This window comes from Urocitellus parryii, chromosome 6, assembly GCF_045843805.1.
Source record: "Urocitellus parryii isolate mUroPar1 chromosome 6, mUroPar1.hap1, whole genome shotgun sequence".
NCBI lineage: Eukaryota > Metazoa > Chordata > Mammalia > Rodentia > Sciuridae > Urocitellus > Urocitellus parryii.
In genome coordinates, this window is record NC_135536.1 from 115,418,913 (window position 1) to 115,440,809 (window position 21,897).

At 34.8% G+C, this 21,897-nt stretch overlaps 1 protein-coding gene across 1 annotated transcript in view; it reads right to left on the bottom strand.

Moving 5' to 3' along the window:
* The window catches only part of Myo9a (myosin IXA), a 254,323-nt gene that overhangs the window by 26,701 nt on the left and 205,725 nt on the right, over window positions 1-21,897 (bottom strand). The window contains exons 34-40 of the mRNA XM_026387807.2: window positions 18,030-18,141; window positions 16,516-16,577; window positions 10,394-10,586; window positions 3,261-3,389; window positions 2,473-2,578; window positions 1,358-1,489; window positions 394-517 (exon numbers count right to left, since the gene is read on the bottom strand). Of these exons, the coding sequence (XP_026243592.2) occupies window positions 394-517; window positions 1,358-1,489; window positions 2,473-2,578; window positions 3,261-3,389; window positions 10,394-10,586; window positions 16,516-16,577; window positions 18,030-18,141 (858 nt within the window). The remainder of the gene's footprint in view (window positions 1-393; window positions 518-1,357; window positions 1,490-2,472; window positions 2,579-3,260; window positions 3,390-10,393; window positions 10,587-16,515; window positions 16,578-18,029; window positions 18,142-21,897) is intronic.

The following is a 21,897-nucleotide window of genomic DNA, read 5'->3' on the forward strand; positions in this document are numbered from 1 at the left end:
CCCAGGAGTTTTGGCAGGACCACCAAAAGTGACATGATTGAAGGTATAGGAACAGATGGTGGAAGAAGTAGAGAAAAAAGTTAGGATCGGGTTTTCATAGAAAGGACAAGAAAAGTAAACAGGGGAAATTATTAAGCCACCAACATTTTATCCAAATCCTTGATTTAAAAAATTCTGCACATTTAATCACACATATTCTATACATATAACTAAAAAGAGTTAACAGATCAAATATCAGGCATCCATGGCACCCACAGATTTGGTGATTTAAAAAAAAATTTCTTCATTATGAAAAAGCTTTGGAGAATAATCCCTATTTATATCACAAATGCACACTTAAAATCCCAGAAAGACTCCCATTTTTCCCTTGTGTCTTCATGTCTTGCATCTTACCATTGATCTACGAATCAGTGACAGCCTAGTCTTTGCCTTGTTCTCAGCAAATTCCAAGCTACTGATATCTTTAAGACGAGCCTTATATTTATTCATCTGTTCCACAACAATCAGCTCCACACAGCTGAAATAGGAGGAAAGAGAGAAAACTGTTAAGAGCAGAAGTAAATAAAGTATAGCATCAACAGACTGTTTTTCAGATAAGGGTGGTACATAGTCATAGGATTAAAAAAAAATCAATATCTCTTACTTTATTAGCTCAGAAACAAGGTATAAAACAGTGGCTCACAATTTGGCTACACTTTAGAAAATACCTAAGGAATAACTATAAATCCCAATGGCCAATCTACATTCCAAACCATCATACTCTTTGGGGATGGGATTTAAGCACTGGTATTTCTTTCTTAAAAGTTAGTTTTGTAGTCAAGGTTTAAAAGAATAGCACAGAAATATAACCCAAGAAAAAGTTAAGGTGAAATATAGGAATACTGAAGTACTAAAACCAAAGGGATTTGGAGCCATAAGACTATAGTAAGACTAGATTACAGAAAGATACAAAGTGTACAGTTTGATAAGATGGAATTTGAAAATGTATTTGGAAAGTACAAGCAGTTTTAAATGCCAAATTAAAAATATAAGATCCTTTAAAACTGATAATTCTCAGTTGAAATGAATTTAAAGTATATATTCTTAGTATAAGAATATCCAGTAGTGGGCTGGGGTTGTGGCTCAGTGTCTAGCACATGTGAGGCACTGGGTTCGATCCGCAGCACCACATAAAAGATAATCAAGTAAAAAATACCTACTAACTTCCTTAAAAAAAAAAAATCCAGTAGTGTCCAGTAATCTTCTTAAACATACATGAACCTATGAAATCATACACCGTTTGATATTTGGATAGTGAAAACACCAACTGAGTCAGAAGTCCCTAAGGTCTTGCAGAGGTGATCATGGCTGGCCTTACGTGGTAGTCTTACTGATGTCCTGCACACTTTGTAGTGGGTCAGTGGTGTCAGGGCAGCGGAGAATGCAGGGTGCAAACACAATGGCCAAAGCATTAGCAGACATTCGATTAGTTTCTTCCTGTAGGGCAATCCTAAGGAACAAAATCAAACAAAAATGAGTGAAAGAGGGATAAAGAGCAGGGGAAGTAGGCAGAAGAGATATGAAAAAGAAGACAGTATAATGGCAACCACAGTACTAGAAGGATAACATCAGTTTAAGGGAGACACTGTAGGCTTTTCCCAGAGCTGTTCCTTTGCCTCTGGAAACATATAATTTCACTCTGTTCTTTCAGACATTCTAGGTCAGCAAATAGCCTACTAAGAGAAATTTGTGGCTCAATGTCGATATCAATAGATGAGCCTCTCTGAAGGATGTGGGGCAGAGGCTTTAAGATAGTCACATAAGATATTTAACCAGAAAAAAGATGGCTTCCTTTCCAGTTACTGCTGATATTTACACACAGGACAAGAGATACAACTTCTGAAGCTTCTTCAGTCAGTCAACCTATTTTTTTTTTTTTTGGTATCAGGGATTGAACCACCCTGAGCCACATTCCCAGCCCTATTTTGTATTTTATTTAGAGACGGGGTCTCACTCAGTTGCTAAGTGCCTCCCTAATCTGCTGAGGCTGGCTTTGAACTCATGATCTTCCTGTCTCAGCCTTCAGAGTCTCTGGGATTACAGGTATGGGCCACCTTCTATGAATTACATTATGTCAACAGATAAACATTCTTTCTAGTTTAGGAGTGAGATAAAAGGCTGAGTTACACAATGCAACTATGAGTCCAGAGCTGCTACATCGCTCAAATAAGGGCAGAGAGGCAGCTGCCATGCAGTCCAGCTCAACTGAGGATTTCTATTCTAAGGAATCCTAACACCCATCTGAGGGACTGACTTTATAAGTAGAAGGAAAAAATTATATATATATATATATATATATATATATATATATATATATATATATATATATGCAAATACACATATGCATATCCATCTTCCAAATGAAGAAGCTCTTCATTTACTTACAAAGAATCCAAGAGAAACTATTAAACAATTCCTTGCTCCTGAGGTTACCTGACTAGATGAAAGATGAGACGTTCCAGTGTATTGAGATGAGTTCGGGAGAGCTGGTCAATCACGGAGTACACACCTCGAATTGTCTCCTTCCTCTCCTGAAGGCCTAAAAACAGTTAAGTACAGTAAATAACATTGACTATCCCCTCTTATATGCTACATCTTCTGACACTATACTAGAGTTCTGGAAGAGGTGGTTGCACCTATATGGCAGAAGAGAAATTCATAGTTATTCCTTGACTATCTATATTTGAGTTTTATAAGCAATCCGAGTTTCAATCGATCTATACCCTAGCAATTCTCTATATGGCAAGGGGCAATGCTCCAGTTTTTCAACTACTTTGCAGCAGATTTTTCATTAAAATAAACCGAGTGCCATATAATTTATATATCCTCAAGGTCTAAATATCTTAATATCCTACAGCATTGAGAAAGCAAACTCCAAAACCGGTTAGACTTGGCATAAAACACCCAGCCAGCTCTTCACACAGTTCCTGCTTAGATACACAATTTAAATGAATCTAAGTCCACCCTTAAATCTCCTATTTAATCTTTTAATATTTTCTAACCCTAGTCTTTTAGTCTCTTCATGGGAATTAAAGTGTACTGTCTGTACAAAGTAAACATTTGAACAATTGATAGTATACTGGCAGTTTCATATTGACCATCAAAAGCATACTTTTGATTCTTTAAGGACTAAAGCACTAGAGGATGGTTTAATCTATGCTAAACATGGCATTCCTTTCTCAATTATTGGACTTCCCTTAAACCCAAAAGCTTGTGCTTACCCATAGCTCGAAGAAATTCCTCATAGAGTTCAAAAGTCATAAGGGGATTGGGCAAATCACGAAGCCACTGTTTGAATACACTTGCAATGACATGTATGTTATAGTCATCTAGGTTTACATTCTCAGCATCTATTTAGAGACAAGAATTATTAGATAACAAAGCTGAAACATGCAAAAAGGTTTAAATGATTCACTTTAGAAACTATCATCACTAAAAGAAATCTTCATGTTTCTTATTGATTATTCTTATTGTGTTCTACAATTTAATTCCATGCTTTGGAACAATGCTTCTGTGGTGAAGGAAGAGTTAGTTTTCCAAGTATATTGTGAACATAAATGTATAAAATAAAAGATCAGGGTTGTTTTGATGTTAAAGCAAAAGCATTGTTAGAATACTACAAATGTTTTAGAAATAGTTGCTCTCAATTTTTATACCTATTCCCTTGTGGTCTGGTCCATGGGCATGACTGAATAGCAATGCATTAGAATACTAAAGAAAAAAAGCCTTGTTTTTGTAAAAAGCAAGGCTGACTTTGTCATTCTTAGACATGAGAAGGCAGTAATAAATAAGCTTAGGAAATATAAAGAAAATGCCTTCATTCTTCATTTATAAATTTCCTAAGGTTATATAGACAGATGATTAGAAGGATACAGGATGAATGACTTTCTTTTACAAGACACACAAATTACAATTGCCTGTAAAGTAGAGCAGACTTAAGTCTCTGGAGGCACAACCTCTTGGTTGAGTCTTAACAGGCATTTTCTGTTATCTTCATACTATTTTTCCCTCATTTCTTCCTAAGAAACAGCACTGTGGATAGGTAGGTTCCTTGCCACTTAAAGACAAGTTTTGTTCCTCAGTTCAGTTCAAAAAGAACCATTCCTTTCCCTTTTTTAAAAAAAAAAATTGGTTCTTTTTAGTTATACATAACAGAATTCATTTTGACATAATTACAAAAGCATGGAATATAATTTGTTCTAATTCAGTCTACAGTAGGTCTCCTTTCCCTTCCCTCTTTCCCATTTCCTTCCCTCTACTGATCTTTCCACTATTAATTAAAGTTTTTAATTAGTGTCTAGTGGATGTACATGGTGCTGAGATTCACTGTGGTATATTCATATCTCTGCATAGGAAAGTGAGGTCAGATTCACTCCACTGTCTTTCTCTATTCTATCTTCCTTCATTCCCTTCATTCCCCCTTGTCTACTCCACTGACATTTCTTCTGTTCCTTTTTAACTTTGCCCTCACTTTGGATTAGCTCCCACATACAAGAGAAAACATTTGACCTTTGACTTTTTCGGACTGGCTTATTTCACTTATCATGATAGTCTCCAATTCCATCCATTTGCTGGCAAATGCCATAAAATCATTCTTCTTTATGGCTGAGTAATGCTTCATTGTGTATATATACTATGTTTCTGTGTCCATTCATCTGTGGATGGGCACCTAGGTTGGCTCCATAGCTTGGCTTTGTGAACTGAGCTGCTACAAACATTGATGTGGCTAAAGTTCTTCTTTAAATGTGTATGCCTATGTTATACATCGAAAAGAATTTAAAAAGAGTGGGATAGTTGGGTCAAATGGTGGTTCCATTCCTATTTTTTTTGAGGAATCTCCGTACTGCTTTCCACAGCGTATCCAAGAACACGGAAAAACTTTCCATTTTCTAAGGTCTTCTCCAATTTCTTTTTTAATGTTTTATAGTTTTTTTTGTAGAGATCCTTCACCTCTTTTGTTAAATGGATTCCCAAGAATTTCATATTTTTTCAGGCTATGTGAATGGGACAGTTTTCCTAATTTCTTTTTCATGCAGATTCATCATTGGATTACAGGAATGTGATTGATTTATCAGTATTGATCTTGTATCCTACTACCTTGTTGAATTATTAATGAGCTTCATCTGGTGGAGGATTTAGGGTCTTCATGGTCTCAGCAAACAGAGATAATCAGAGCTTTTCTTTTCCTATTCATATCCCTTTAATTTCCTTCTCTTGTGTGATTGCTCTGGCTAGAGTTTCAAGAACTCTCTATGCTAAACTGTAGTGGTAAGTAGGCATTCTTGTATTGTTTGTGTTTTTATAGGAAATGCTTTCAGTTTTTCTCCATTCAGAATAATGTTGTCCTTGGGTTTGCCATGTATAGCCTTTACAATGTTAAGGTAAGTTCATTCTATCCCTAGTTTTTCTAGTGTTTTAAACATGAATGGGTGCTGGACTTTGTCAAATACTTTTCCCTGCATCTATCAAGATAGTCATGTGATTCTTATCTTCAAGTCTATTTATGTGATGAATTACATTTATGGATTTCCACATGTTGAACCAACCTTATACCCCTGGGATGAAACTCATTATGGTATACTATCTTTTAAATGTATTTTTGTGTGCAATTTGCCAGTATTTTATTAAGAATTTTTGCAACTATGTTCATCAAGGTTGTTGGTCTGAAGTTTTCTTTCCTTGATATGTCTTTGTCTGGTTTTAGTATTTGGGTAATACTGGCTTCCTGGAGTGAGTTTGGCAGTGTTCTCCCTTTTACTATTTCATGGAATACTTTGAGAAGGATTGGTATTAGTTCTTCTTTAAATATTTGATAGAGCTTGGCTGAGAATCCACCTGATCTTTGGCTTGTTTTTGCTGGAATAATTTTGATAGCTTCTTCAATTTCACTGCTTGATACTGGTCTAAGTTTAATATATCCTTATGGTTCAATTTGGGTAAGTCATGTCTCTAAGGAATCTGTCAATATTTTTTAAATTTTTCTGGCTTACTAGAAAATAAATTTTCAAAATCCTCTGGATTTGCACTGTGATATTTCCTTTTTCATCTCAGATTTTGATAATTTGAGGTCCCCCCCTTTCTTTCTTTTGCTTAGTTTGGCTAAGGGTTTATCAATTTTGTTCAAAACCCAACTCTTTGTTTTGTTGATCTCAATTTCATTGATTTGGGCTCTGATTTTATTTATTTCCTGTCTTCTGCTGATTTTGGTGTTGGTTTATTCTTCTTTTTCTAGGGTCTTTAGATTTAATGTTAGGTTATTTATTTGCTATCTTTCTATTCTTTTAATGTATGAGGCTCCATGCTATGAACTTTTCTCTTAGAATCACCCTCACAGTGTCCCAGACATTTTGATGTTATATCACTATTTTAATTTTTTTTCATTTTTTAAATTGTTTTAATTAGTTAAACATGACAGTACAATGATCTTGGCATATTATACATTTGAATCAGATGGGATATAATTTCTCATTTTTCTGAGTCGCTATTTTAATTTACCTCTAAATATTTTTTTTATTTCTCCCTATCTATTTATCATTTGAAGGTAGTTTCTGTTTTTATCTTATCATTGAGTTCTAATTTCATTTCATTATGAATAGAATATAAGATTTTTTTTGTATTTGCTAACATTTGCCTTGTGGCCTAAAATATGGTTAGAAAATGTTCATGTGCTGCTGAGAAGATGATGGATAAAACAGTCTATGTTTGCCTGTTCTATTAAGTCCAAATTGTATGTTTTTAGTTTGTTAACATCATTATTTAGTTTTTGTTTGGATATCTACCTAGTGGTAAGAGATGCACACGTCACCCAGTATTACTGTATTGTAGTCTAGTTCATTCTTAATATTGAGAAGGGTTCAACTTATGTACACAGATGCTATGTTGTTTGGAGCATAACTATTTATGAAAATTATATCTTGTTCATGTACAATTCCCTTAAGCAGTATGAAGTAACCTTCTTTTTCTCTTCTAATTTATCTGAGAATAGCTATCTCTGCTTCTTTATAAGTCCCATGTGAATTTTATGTTTTTTCCCATCCTTTCACCTTTAGACTCTGTATATCTTTGCCTGTAAGGCAAGTTTCTTGAAGACTGCATATTGTTGTTTTTTTTTTAATCAAATCTGCCAATGTGTGTTTTTTGATTAAGAGTTTAGAACATTTACATTTCATATTATTATTGAGAGATAATTTTTATTTACTGCCATTTAATTTCTAATGTTCAAACTGGACTTGATTCTCCTTTAATTCTTCCCTATGTTGGTTTTCATTTATTCTTTGTGAAATATTTTATTGATGATGTTTTGTAGTATAGGCTTTCTAGTTAGGAATTCTCTTAGCTTCTGTTGTTATAATGGAATTTTAAATTTTATCTTCAATTCTGAAGCTTAATTTTGTTGGGATATAGTATTCTTGGTTGGCATTTTTTTTTTCTTCTAGAGCTTGGTATGTATTATTCCAAGCCCCCCTGGCTTTTAGGGTCTGCGTTGAGAAATCAGTTGAAATCTGGATTTGGTTTACCTCTAAATGTGACCAGTCGTTTTGCTTTTGCAGCTTTTAAAGTTCTGTACATTAGGCATTTTCATTATAATATGTCTTGGACTGGATCTACTGCAATTTTGTATATCTGGAGTCCTGCATACCTCTTGTATTTGAATTTCCATTCCATTTTTAAGGATTGGCAAATCTTTTGATATCAGTTCACTGAAAAGACTGTTTTCTTTTAGCTTGTAATTCAGAGCCTTCATCAAAATGAACCTTAAATTTGGCCTTTTAATATTATCCCAGATTTCTTAAATACTCTGTTCATTATCTCTTTAATATCTTTTCTTAATGATCAACTTTATTTTCAAGGGTATATTCTTTAGCTTTGAGGTCTAAAATTCTATCTTCAAACTGGCCTAATTCATTGGTGATGCTTTCCATTGAATTATTTATTTGGTTTATTTATCTTTTCATTTCCAGAATTTTGGATTGATACCTTTTCAGAACCTCTCTTTATTGAAGTGATCTTTTACTTTCTGTATTTTCTAATTCCACTCCTTAAAGCTTATTTTAAAATCATAGAACATTTTAACTACGTACGTTCTAAAAATTTCTTCTCTGACATTTCCTCTACTGGGTATCAATTAAATCTGTTGTTGAAGCATTACGGGTTGTATGGGATGGTTTTTTCCAGTGCTTTTTCATATTGTTTGAATGTCTACTTATCTATTGGAATAGTAAGTAAAGGATTACTTTGTGAGCTTCTTTCTCTTAAGAGCCCTAGATTGAGTAAACATCCATATAATGATATTTTAAGTCAGTGTGTGACCTCTGCTGATCCCAATAACACCAATTTAAAAGATACTACACTGAGCCCTATTTATATTATAATCACTTCAGAGCCAAGCCTTATTCTATTAGATTATATAAGAAACAAAAACTTGTTACAATTGTTCTCCACAGTTTCTGAAATTTAGGTGTAAACCTATAATAAAATTATGAAATAGGTCAAAATATTTGCTGTTAAATTTAGTGAAATTACTATAATCTAAAGTGAGGTCTACAGTGGGGGAGGAAGAAAGATGGGCAAAAAAGGAGAGGGGGAAAAAGAGAGAGAGAGAGAAAAGAAGACAAAAGATTTATTCCAATTAATGTTCTAATTAGTAGATGAAATACATTAAATTGGGTTGAGGGTACAATGTTGTCTACTGGGTTAACAACTATTATTCAAGTTAAAGAGTTACTATAACCAAGGTCGACATTGTTTGTAGTAAACCATGTCAAGGCAAAGAAAACTCCTGGTGAATATTGGTTTGGATTGCACTGGGGTTTGGACATTTAGCAAATGGCTATCAGTTTTTGGCTGTGGAACTCTCCAGAGCTACAGGAGCACAGAAACCAACTCCCTAGTTGCTATGAACCTTTCATCAGCAGCATCTGGTTTGTCAGCTCAGCAGGTGTAGTATTATGGGTTGGCTGTATCTATTGTGTGCTATAGTTTAGGATGCAAGCTCTGGAGTGTCCCTGATTGCTGTGGGTTACTGTGTACCTGCTTTCCTCTACAGGATCTTTTTCATGGTAATTAGATCCTGGTTTTCCCTGGGTGTTCTGTGGTTCAGAAATATTCCCAAAGCTGATGCTGCTCTCTGAGGTACTGTAGTGAAGGGTCTCAGGTGGTTCACTTGGGTCCTAGTTTCCAGTGCCCCGGGTTGTGAATGGCAGGCACTGATTCCCTCTGTTTACCAAGTCTGATACAAGGCCCCACAAGTATCCAAACAATGCCCTTTCACTTGCCCATTATGATCATAGGTCAGACTATGCACCTGTTAAGGCTGGGTGCAGTCCCTTCCAAAGGAGCTATACTTCCTTCTGGTATAGCCCTGAAATCTCTAGGCTTCCCATGATGTCTCTCCCCAGTGTCAGTGGTTGGGGCCTGGGAATCTGCTTTCCTCTGTTTGGGGCCAAAGCTGCTTCATTGCTGTCTGAGCCCAGTGAGTGAATACCATGCAAAATTTTCCACCCTTGCCAGGGTCAGGCTGAGCAGGGTTAGGTGCCAGTTTGTGGCACAGGTCCTCACCAGCCCTTTCCTCTTGTTCACAGTGAGGGTGAGCAAGAGGCAGTTTCAATTATTTTGGCCAGTGGTATGCTCATTCTAGAAGTTCTTTCTGGTTGGATTCTTAGGAAGTCCCACAAAGGAGACTTCCCTCTGGTTTAATTTGTAGCTATCTGGACATGGGAAGATTCCACATTGATATGAGGTGATTACAGGTCAGCATAAGGCTCCAAAAAGGTTGTGGACCCCAGCTTAGTTTTTAAGATTTTAAGTTGCTTGCTCTGTTTTAAGGACCCCCCTGTTACTGTTGAAATTTGAATTTTGTCTGACTTTTAAAAGTGGGTGAGCTTAAGGGATTTTCTGCTCCCCCTCCCCCTCTCTCTAGAACCATACCTTTCTAATAGTGATAGAGAGTAGAAATTGAGAATGAAACCAAAGTCAACCCCCTGCACATATTTCTGGACTGAGGCCACAGCTCTATACAGTGCCCAAATCACTGTCAGTTTAAGTAACCACATCATCAATGTAGGAAGGCAGAAAGATGCACTGGAAAAGCACTAAACATTAAAAAGGTATTAAATCTTTTTCTAGTACCTAAGGATGCCTTGTACAAATGATATACTCAATATATGTTTGCTGAATTAACTACATAAAGCCAAAGATTCTTTAGAAAGACACAAAATGACAAACAAGTATCACAGAAAAGACTGCATTCTTCTGGCTGTAAGCAAAGGATCAATACATAAAGAAAACTTTAAAAGCTTGAAATGATTAAATATTTTTATTTAAATAAGTCTTGATTTGGAGAGCATCATCTTACCTGTATCTAGACCTTGTCGAAGCTCCTTGATTTTATTAGTTGAACCAGACTTTCGGTAAATACCTTCTGTATAAAGTCCATGCATTTCAATGTAGTTTATGAGCTTTTCCACCACTAAAGGAACAGTTCGGTCTTCACTGGTCAAACGGGACAGTTCAACCCCAAATTGTCGAGATGACAGTTCTGGATCATACTAAATGGAAGACAATTTTTTGATTCCAAATATATTCAAACATCTTTATTCTTTAAGAGGAACTACTTTTTATTATCCTAAAGTTTTATGAAGACAGTTATAATAGTTGTGAGGGGAGGCATGGTTAAATAAATATTAGTTTCAATCCTCACACTAGGATTCCCCAAAAGAGAGTGGAAGACAGAGGCAGTGATGGGCTGCTACTTCCCTTCCTATCAAAAAATCTTCATACAAAGGTAAGGTTTGTGTGTTGGTGAAGGAGGTTGGATTTTGTACACAAAAAGCTTGAACATTTACCAGGTACCCAGATTTTATAGGAATTAGAGTTGTAATTTCTGGATACTGCTTTAATATTTCAAAGAACTGATTTCATACCCAAAGACAAAGACTCACACAGACTGGCCTCTGAATAGTATTATAGCACCTTTATTGACTTTAATAGTGTGTACACTACCATAACTTATTAACTATAGCTTATGTGACTGCAACAAAACTGCTCATTCTAACCATTATCTGAAGCAATTCACAGAAAAGAAAAATGCCAGGCATTATTCCTGAGACTGAAACCCTTCTTATAAATCTTTTCTTTTCTTCTACCATTCTCCTCCTTTAACTGAAATCTGTACACCCCACTTTCTTCTTCAACCTGCACCAAAATAGTTGCCAAGTTCTTTTGGTTACTCAGTACATGCTATTTTTTCTTTTCTGCACTTACTGTCATTATCCTAATTCAACTTCTATCACTACCCACTTGTTGTATTCCAACAGCTTCAAGACCAATTTTCCCACACTCATTTTTTTCTCTTTTAAATATTATATACTATACATAATCCACTTTATTTAACCTCAGAAACTTTCAGTGGCTAATTAGTATATATCAAAATAAACAACAAACATTTCTGAGACTAACATTCAACACCTTACTTAAATTGATCCTAATTTCTCTTTCCATAGGTAAATTCATTCATTTTTATGTGCTAGATAGCAGGGGAGCAAAATCAAGGGACAGTCCTTTCCCTAAGACTGATGCTAAGACCATAGTATTAGCTTGTGGAGAAACAGATTTATTAGGTTATTATGGAAACACAGAAGAGAGACAGTTAGATCAGGAAAAAGACTGGGCTGGGTAACAACTAAAGGTCTCAAAGACTTCCTACTTAAAATAATTGTTGGAAAGCATGTAGTATATAAGAAGGCAAAAAAAGAACCTTTTAGGCTCAAGAAACAGAAATACAAAGCTGAGCAATGAAAAATATGACTCAACTAAAAATGAGATTATAAGGGGTTTTGAATACTAAGTTATGGAATCTGGGTCTTATTCTGACAGGTAAGGAAATTAGTAGAAGACAACACTCAGTTTTGTATTATTTTGCATCTTCGTACTCTGTGTTTTAGCATTTGAGAATTAATTTAATATTTATTGAAGCATATTAAGTTATCTTAAGTTAATATTAGGCACCATCTCTGAAAAGTACTGGTAGGTTTTAGGCAAAAGAAAAAGTACACTTACTCTTCAAATGTTTAAAGGATGCAGGTTTATATTTTTGCATCGTCACTATATAAACTTGGCTAGGTTATTTCACATTTCCAACAGTAATACCACCTTTCTACCTCAAAGGTGTAGAAGATTAAGTTGAACACCAGTACGGTATCTGGTACATGGTAAATACGCAATAAATTATTTTTTAAAATATAATAATGCTTGCTATAATGATTAAAATAAACATAAGCCAAAATTTTTGCTATTACTCTGACAAACACATATAATCTATTTATTTAAATGTTATGGCTCTCCTTATGGCATTAGAAATGTTAAGGCTTGTGAAAGCAAAATAAATAAATAAAAATTTTGAGACTATCAAACTAAAAATTTTTCAATTTGAAACCAATAATGGGATTTTGTTTTGTGTTGGGGTACTGGGGATTAAACCCAGGGGCACTCTAACACTGAGCTATACCCACAGCCCTTTTTTTCTTATATTTTGTTTTGAGACAGGATCTAACTAAGTTGCTTAAGGCCTCAGTAAGTTATTGAAGCTGGCCTGAACCTGTGAATCCTTCTGCCTCAGCCTCCAGAGTTGCTGGGATAATAGGAATGTGCGACTACACACAGCCAAAAGTAGTTTGACACTTTTCAGAAATATGTTTTTATAATTAGCTTCAATGTATACTTTAAATAAAATTTTATTGAAGCAGGACATACACATAGAAAAGTATAAAGCTTAACAGATTTTCAGAAAGTAAATGCACACTTCACAGAATCCAAAACAAGAAATGGAGTATTACCAATACTCTAAAAGTCTCTAAATCCCTCTCACTTACTATGACCTTTGTCCTTCACAAATAAAACTATTATCTCTTTTTCTATCAGTATAAATTAGTTTTGCTTGCCTTTGAACATTATAGAAATCAAGTTGTATAATATGTACACCATGAGGTCTATCTATTTTTGAACTTTATTTAAACACAATAACAGTATTTGTCTGTGGATTCTCTCATTTAACCTATATTTATGAGTACCAACAGTTTAATCTCATTGCTATGAAGTATTCCATTATACAGAAATACCACAATTTATTTATTCAATTAAAAATTCAGAACTGGACATTTATGTTTCTTTTAGCTTTGGAACATCTCAGAATGGTGATTTATTAACATAGGAAGGTTCAATATATGCCAATTACATCAAGTTTTTCATATTATTTTCATCCTTATTTTTTTCTATTAGGTATTGAAACTAATGTTAGAGGATTAGAATTTTATATCTCCCCAATAGGCTGACCCTTTCATCATCATCATCATAAAGCACATGAAGTAATACTTTTTGCCTTAAAAAGTACATTTTAATATTAGTAGAGCTATACTACCTTTCTATTGATTAGTCTTTGCATGCTGTATATAGTTCCATTCTTTTGCTTTTAAACTTTCTATCTTTATACTTAATAAGTACATCTCTTTCATAAAAGATTTTTCAGTTGGTTTTAACTTAGCTTTTTGTTTGGAGTATTTAGCTTATTTAATATAAGGCACCAATATATTTGGACTTACTATGTCTATTTTTGTCCACCCTATTTTATGTATTTTCTCTCATTTCTTGCCCTCATTTACTTTAATCAAGTATTTCGTTCTTCTACTTTATTGTCTTTATTAATTTTTCAGTTATATATATATATATATTTAGTCGTTAATTTGGAGATTGCAACAAAACATATCCATACATATTTAAGTCTAATATTTTTAGTATTTTTACCACTTCCTAGATGACTTATGGACCTTGGAATTTTTTTTTCATTTATTTATATACAGTGCTGAAAATCCAACCCAGTGCCTCACACATCTGAGGCAAATGCTCTACCATTGAGCCACAACCCCAGTGCCCCCAGCCCTTTTTTAATAGTTTATTTAGACATGGTCTTGCTGAGTTGCTTAGTGCCTCACTAAGTTGCTGAGGCTGGATTTGAACTCTCAATCCTTCCGTCTCAGCCTCCCAAGCCACTGAAATTATAGGCATGCACCATCATGCCCAGCAGTTGACTTTCTTTTCTTAAAAGATGTCAAGCCACCATCTTTTGGTTTCCAACATTTCTGTTTAGAAGTCAACTAACTGGAGCAGGATTTTCTTTGCTCCTCTAGTAGTATTTATTCTTTCCCCTCTAATTGCTTTTAAGAAATTTTGCCAGGTGTGGTGGTACATTTCTATATCTCAGCAACCTGGGAGGCTGAGGCAGGGCTGGAGTTCAACATCAGCCTTAAGCAATGCAGCAAGACTTCATTTCAAAAACAAAAGGGAAAAAATATCTTTGGTTTGTAGCACTGTACATCTAGGTGTGGTTTGCTTTGTATTTGTCCAGGTTAAAAGTACTTGTGAACTTGTGACTTGATGTGTTGACTATTCTCTCTTAAAATGTTGCTTCTGCCCTGTTCTTTCTCCTTTCTTGCTGATTCCCAATTACATATAATTAAGAACCTTCGGGCTGGGGCTGTAGCTCATGGTAGAGCACTTGCCTAGCATGCTTGAGGCACTGGGTTTGATCCTCAGCACCACATAAAAAAATAAATAAAGGCAAGCTGTGCACCTACAACTATAAAAAGGATTTTTTAAAAAAAGCATCTTCCATCCCTTCCCTATGTTTCATATATTTATATTTTTATTTTTACATTCTTTTCACTTTCTATGCCTAGATAGTTACACTGGTCTATCTTTTAGTTCACCAATCTTCTTTTCTGCTATGGATGTTAAACTCATCTTTTATTTCTACAATTCCCTATTGATTCCTTCAAAACATATACTCAACTATTTTTTAAAAATTTCTCCATGCTTCTATCTATTATTTGAGCATATATATTAAAAATTTTAAAGTATATATCTAGTAACTAGTTATCTGAATCCTAGTTATTGCCTATTTGTTTACTAATTAGTACCATTTCTTTATGTCTGATATTACAGAAGACTCTGGATGAGGTAATCTCTTAAATGGTTTTACCCTCTTCTCTCTGGTGGGTCAATGGAATAAGAATACATAATCCAAGCAACAACTGCTTCAAAGCTAGTTTGCTGGGGTTTTTTTGTTTGTTTTTGTTGTTGTTGTTAAGGCGGGTCTGTCAGTGGTTCACTCCCATTCACAGGATATAGTTTTTCAGAGGTCTCAGTGAGAGTCTGAGGTATAGACTAGGCTCCTTTCCCTTTGATGGTGGATACTACAATTTGAATTTCCCTTTCTTTAGCAGTGCATAACTGGTGGAAAATGCCAATATCCTTTTCTGATTAGTTTCTTAGCTGTTTGCCATGCACAGATAAAGGAATAAAAAAAAATGCCTTGAGAGGGAAAAAAAATCTGTGTTTCAGGCTTACTTCTCTATGTGAATGAATCATGATCCCTCAAGTCTTGGCAGAGTTAAACTCCAAAAATTTGTCTCTTTGGTCCTATGATTGCTAAAATCTCTGCTGGCTTCTCTGATTCTTAAATGTGGCCCACTATCCAAAATACTGGCTTCATGGTCTACAACAAAAAGTGAAATATTTCCATATGATAAAAGTATCACAAAATACAGGTTTACTACTCTGCATTCTGTTCTTTCTAGGATCTCTAATCTCTTCAAGTCTATTTTACCTGGGTAGCTGTTTTGACTCTTGCCAACAGACTTTTTTAGTATTGGTCTGCCACAAGCTAATCTATATTAGCTTGAAGCAAAATATCTCCCCTTCATTATATTTTAAGTCCTAAATAAAATTTGACTCTATACTTTGCCATTATTTGTCTACTAATTTGGAACATATGCAAATTCTATACATAGGCTATAAACAAAATGCATGTACATTTATATTGTTCATATTTACATAGTATTTCAACAATTGTCAGTATGTAATTAATAAATAAGAAAGTGATATTATACATCAATATACATCTAGAATTTTTTTTTAAAAGTTGCTTCCTGGAAGCATAGAGTATCAAAGGGTAAATTGGTCAGTATCTTTTAGCCTTCTAATTATGCTGGTGCATTTTGCTCTTCATGGTTAAATTTTTTTTTTGCAGTACTGGGGATTGAACTTAGAGTCTCATGCATGCTAGGCAAGTGCTCCAGCACTGGGCTAAGTTCCAAGACCCTAAGTTCATTCATTTTTAATTGCAGCTTTTCACCTTCCTAAAAAGATTGAGGGTTTAAAGAGGTAAATTGTGGTTTGTGAAATCAATTTGTTATCACATATGTAGTAAAGGTAATACAATTTCAGAAAATTAAATTCAGTTATATATACTCATCTCCCTGTGTATGTGTTGGATCATGACATAAATTTAATTTCTTATTGTATGTGTGGTCATAAGTTTAGGAACTCTAAATAATAAACATCAAAGAGGCCTTGATTTCTTTCCATGAGTCACAAAAGACCTACAGATCTGTTGTTTATTATGGACAGGTGATAAATTCTTACCTTTTTAGAACACTTGGCTGTGGTTTTCAGACAGCACTTCTTATGGCAAGCATACTTGCATACTGAAAAAAAGGTTAAGAATGTAGCATTTTCATAAGTCTGTTAATAAACTTATCACGTTTATAATTTTACTTTGACAATAAGGTTTATTATTTAGATCTGAGGCTGTTATAAGAGCATATATAAACTCTGTTCTGTGTTAAAGAATTTAAAATGCAGTTGGAAAACATGCCTAACATTTCTCACCACCATCAATGAGACAGCTTTTTCATTCTTTCAAGATTGCCTGTCCTGCTCCTGTACTTAACTCTCCCAAATTCCAACAGGATATTTATCTAACTTTGTGGTTTGATTCATAAATTAGTGTTCATGTTACTCCAGGTGCTTTACAACTTGCTAAAACACCAGAATTACATATTAAGAATTATTATTATGGTAAGGATGGCATTACTGTCAAAAACCCGTAAGGAAATGAAAACCAGAATATAAAGTATATTAGTTGTAAATGGGAAGATAATAAAACACCAGCTCCAGTTCCAGCATACCAACACCTTAATATCCCCCCTTTTAAGCTTTCAAAGTATAACTTTTTGGGTTTTCAAAGCCAAGATCAAGGTCGGGGGAAGGTGAGGGGACATTCACTGCACTGGTGAAATCACCAGGATAATCACATAGAAAGTTAATTCCATGAAAAACTCAAACCAAGCCCACCTTAGTTATAAAAAAGCAAACTTTCAGCTTTATGTCATACTAGAAATTACTCCGAACCTTCAATAACTGGACTAACAGTCACATTTCAAACTACTCCTATTTTCATTCTCATAATTTCTTAAATTAGTCATAATAAAATGAAAAAAGCACTTGCTTCAGTAACACATATACTAAAATTGGAATGAGATTATTAGATGGCCCAGTGCAAGGAAAATGTGCAAATTCATGAAGCATTCAATTTTTTAAAAAAGAAAAACTGGTGTTGCACTATACAACCAGTGAGCTAATCCAGGAATAGTGGTGATTTTGCTCTGGCAAACATAACTTTTATTCTGTCATACTGGACTTTTCTAATATTCCCTTTATTTATCTCAGGCCATCTAGCAAAAGCAAAGTCTCACAGAATTACTGATAGCACCAAAGTATATATCTAAAATAAGAGGAGTAGAAGCAAAAGATCCACTATTAGTCAGAACCCAACTGATATATGAAAAGTCTCTATTCACATTATAGAATTCACATATTCTGTTGAAGGGGAGTGTAGTATAAAATGTACCTTTTTGGCTATAAACTAAGAATTCATTCATTCATCTACAGGTCCATCTACCCGATAAATATTTACTGTAACTATGTGTTTGAACTGTTATGGCACTGATAAATAAGATTCTTGATCCTAAGTGTAAGAGACTGACAAATAAGAAAACACATAAATATTTTAATGTAATTTCAGGTTGTGAAAGTATAAGACTACTAAAATTAGTTAGCGGCTAGGGTGGCATTCCTCAAAGATCTTTCATACTTACATTTGCAAACAGAGGCTCGGTCCATTATCCAAATTAAAGAAGAACAGTATTCACAGTATGTAGGGATGCTATATTGGGTGGCCTTAAAAATGTGACCATTGTGCTCTTCCACCTGAATGAAAAATTAAGCTATTTATATGAAAGCCAACACATTAAATGCTGCCCTAACATTGTAGGCAAATGGGAAATACATCAATCCCTTACTAACCTTTCACTGGACACTTATTCCAGGGGGAGAATTATGATCCTTTAGAAACAAAACATATGGCCCTTGTTTTCTAAATGTTAACGGTCTAGATAAACATGACCAACATATATGAAAAATATCCATGAACAGTGACAAATGCCTGTAACCCCAGCCTCTTGGGAGGCTAAGGCAGGAGAATGGAAAGTTCAAAGCCAGACAGGGCAACATAGTAAGACTCTTTTAAAATGGAAATAATTTTTTTAAAAAGGACTGGGGATGTAGCTCAGTGGTAGAGTGTGCTCCTGGAATTGAATCCCCAGTACCACAGGGAAGGAAAAACAGCAATGAACAAACATAACAGCTATCTTATGTGACTTATGTGAGTCAGAATATTAAATCAAAAGCAGTAGTTCACAAATTTATTTGCTTTTATAATCCCAAAATATTTTAATAAATATCCTAGAAATTAAAACTAAAAAGTTAAATGTATTACTTCAATTACATTTAACAAACATTGCACATTAACATAAATAATATTTTAATTAAAGATAATTATATCTTTAAAGCAAAAAGTGACAAAAGTATTATTGTATATTTTTGTAGATCTCTTTGATTTCTGGTTCAATGAAAGATACCTATATTCTTATATCCACTTTTGCCTCAAACTTTTGCAGCATGCAGTTTACCTTGAAATATAGGAAGAAAACAGATATGAAACTGGACAATGTAGGAATATTTTAATAATCTTTTCAGACAATGATTCTATATTAAAACTTGACAAATGGTTATTAAAGGCTACTTAAAATATAAAATAAAAAAAAACATACAAATGAACTCTAATGTTCTGTAAAATCTATTTTAAATTTCATTGAAATTTAAAACTTGCAAGGCATAGTGGTGCATGCCTATAATCCCAGAAGCTTGAGAGGCTGAGTGAGGCAGGAGGATCAAAAATTCAAAGCCAGCCTCAGCATAAATGAGGCGCTAAGCAACTCAATGAGTTCAATACCTAATACCTCCTGCCAAAGAAAATTAAAACTTAAGGAAAAAAAATTAAGACTTTAAGGGAAAAAAAAAGCGGGTGGGGGGACTCAAGATAGCAGATTAAAGGCAACCAGCACTCATTGGCTTCTTCTTAAGATATAAATCAAAACAAATGGAGAGCAGCTAACCACCGAGGTGTGTAAATGTGGGAAAATACTGAAGTTCAATGGAGAAGACAGAGACTTTGGATAGTGAAGAGAGGATAAGACAAAGTGCTCAGTGCTAAATATGTGGCAGTACAGTAGAGAATGAGGGTAGAGGTGAAAGAAAGGAGGAGAGACTCAGAGAACATAGGTAGCACAGGACTCAGCACAGTGCAGAAGGACAGTCTGAGAAAAGACAGTGGACCTGAGGATCCACCTACCATTCTGGCCCATTCCGCCTACCTCCCAGCATATACTTGTGGTGCTGTAGCAGGGAGTCATTCTGAGAGGGTCTTGTCTGAGCTTGCTGCTCTGGATGTCAAAGGTCCCTGCATTTATTTGACCCTGGGAACCCAAAGCAAATACTTATAGACTGAACCCGTGAACATCTGATTTGAGAGCTACTTTGGCTCCAGGTGATAGTCTCTCTAACTAAACTGCTGAGAGTCCTGTGTGGCAGGAAACTACTCTAACATCTAAGAGTACCAAAGTTACTTTCCCTTTAGGACCAGCAACTTAGAAAGTCAACTATGGGAGTTGGGGGAATTAGCCACCATGTGATTCCACAATGGCTGCTAGGTATTAGAATACCAGAGTTGTAGAGTGTATGTGGTAACTGTCACTGCAGCCCCGATAGTTATAGTCTCACAGCATTTCCCTGCCCTGACTTTTTTTTAAAAAAAGTGCTGGAGACATTGTGCACTGAAGCTACCATATCAGCTCTGTCCTATGAATGCAGAAAGCAAATAATACTGTAATAAATCTCTGCCAGGAAAAGCTCTGGGTTCTGCCCTAGCCCATAATGGCCAGCAGGGCAGCTGATAAGTATTACTATTGGCTCCAATTACAAAACCCTTCTGCTGGTTGCCTGGCAAGCAACACAAGAGGAAAAAAAAAAAAAGATGAATAAACCAAAGCCAATGCTGTCTCCAAGAGACACATAACATACAAGATCACAGAAAGATCTATTTAGCCCCGGCTATGAACATCCACTCTTATAATTAACCACTTTGGTTACAGAAAATTATTATTTTTTATTAAGACTCTTTTGATTATACCTATTTGGTTTGAATTTTCTTCTTTTTCTTACCCCGTTTTTTTTTTTTTTTTTTTTGGTATTTTTAGTTACACATGACAGTAAAATGTATTTTGACATTCATACATACATGGAATATAATTTCTCATTCTGTGAGAATGCTGTACATGATGTGGCGTTAATACTGATGGTGTATTCATATATGAACATAGGATAGTTATATCCAATTCATTCCACTGTCTTTCCCATTCCTATCCTCCCTTTTCTCCCCCTTTAAATATTTTCTTCCTTCCTCCATTTAAAAATTCTTTAATTGGATCTTTTTCTTCTTCTTCATCTTTTCTCCCTTTTTATTTTTATTTAATGGTAATTTTCAAAAACTTTTAACTTTTTCTTAACTATTTAGTTTATCCCTTTTCTATTTACATTGGTGTTGTGGTTGTCACTGCTGCTTGTTTCTTTCTGAGTATTGCTGGGGATTGAGCCCAATGCTTCAAGCATGGTATTGGTGATTTGCTGCTAAGTTGTACCCCCAAGCCCAAGTGAGAGAAATTGTATATCAATCCAGCCACAATTCTAGTCCCACTCAAACCTTAGTTGGCACCTCAATGTAAAGACTGGAGGACATAAAAGGCCCCAGCCAATCACCTAGTCATGAGCAGGAATAGCTGGGGAGTGGCTCTAAAGTCTCACTCCTGGTCATTCACTCCCAGAGCAACAACAGAGAGAAATAGGATGATTGTTGTGGATACCACACCTGTGAGGTACCTCAGCACACCTCACTCATATACTCTTTAAGGCTGCATGCTGCTGACAAGAATAAAATAGTAATCACAGAGAGTGTACTCCATATTCTCTGCTATCTACAACGTATCTTCCATAGGATCCCCATTCTTATGAGATCTACAGAAAGAGTGGGTCATTCAGGGTCTGAAATAGCATTTTTTTTTTTTGTCAAAAAAATCACAGCCAAAAAAGCCACAGGGGAACGAAACTAAGAAGTCCATTTGGAATTAAATTCAATGTTATACAACAAATAATTTCCCAGGGAATGTCATTTTTTTTTAAAAAAAAAAAGCTGCTCCCTAAAAAGAACCTCACAAAAAAGTGGAAGATATTTCTAACCCAAAGGCTGCATAAATTACACCAGAGAAACAAAAGAAATATGAAAAAAATTGAAGCAATATGGCTCCACTCAGTAATTGATAATTCCTAAGATTTTAAAGCGGAATGAAGATTTTAAAGTGGAATTAAGACAGTTATAAGAACAGAACATACAGATCTATGGGGAATGATTAAAGGATGAAACACACACATAATAGAAATAGATAAGGAATTTGAGCTACAGGTTAAAGGTATAAAAAAGCCAGTCAGTGAAATAATAAGTATTATTATTGAAGATACCATTCAAATACAGGAAAACTTCAAATATGCATGACCAAAAAAGAAATCTCCAGG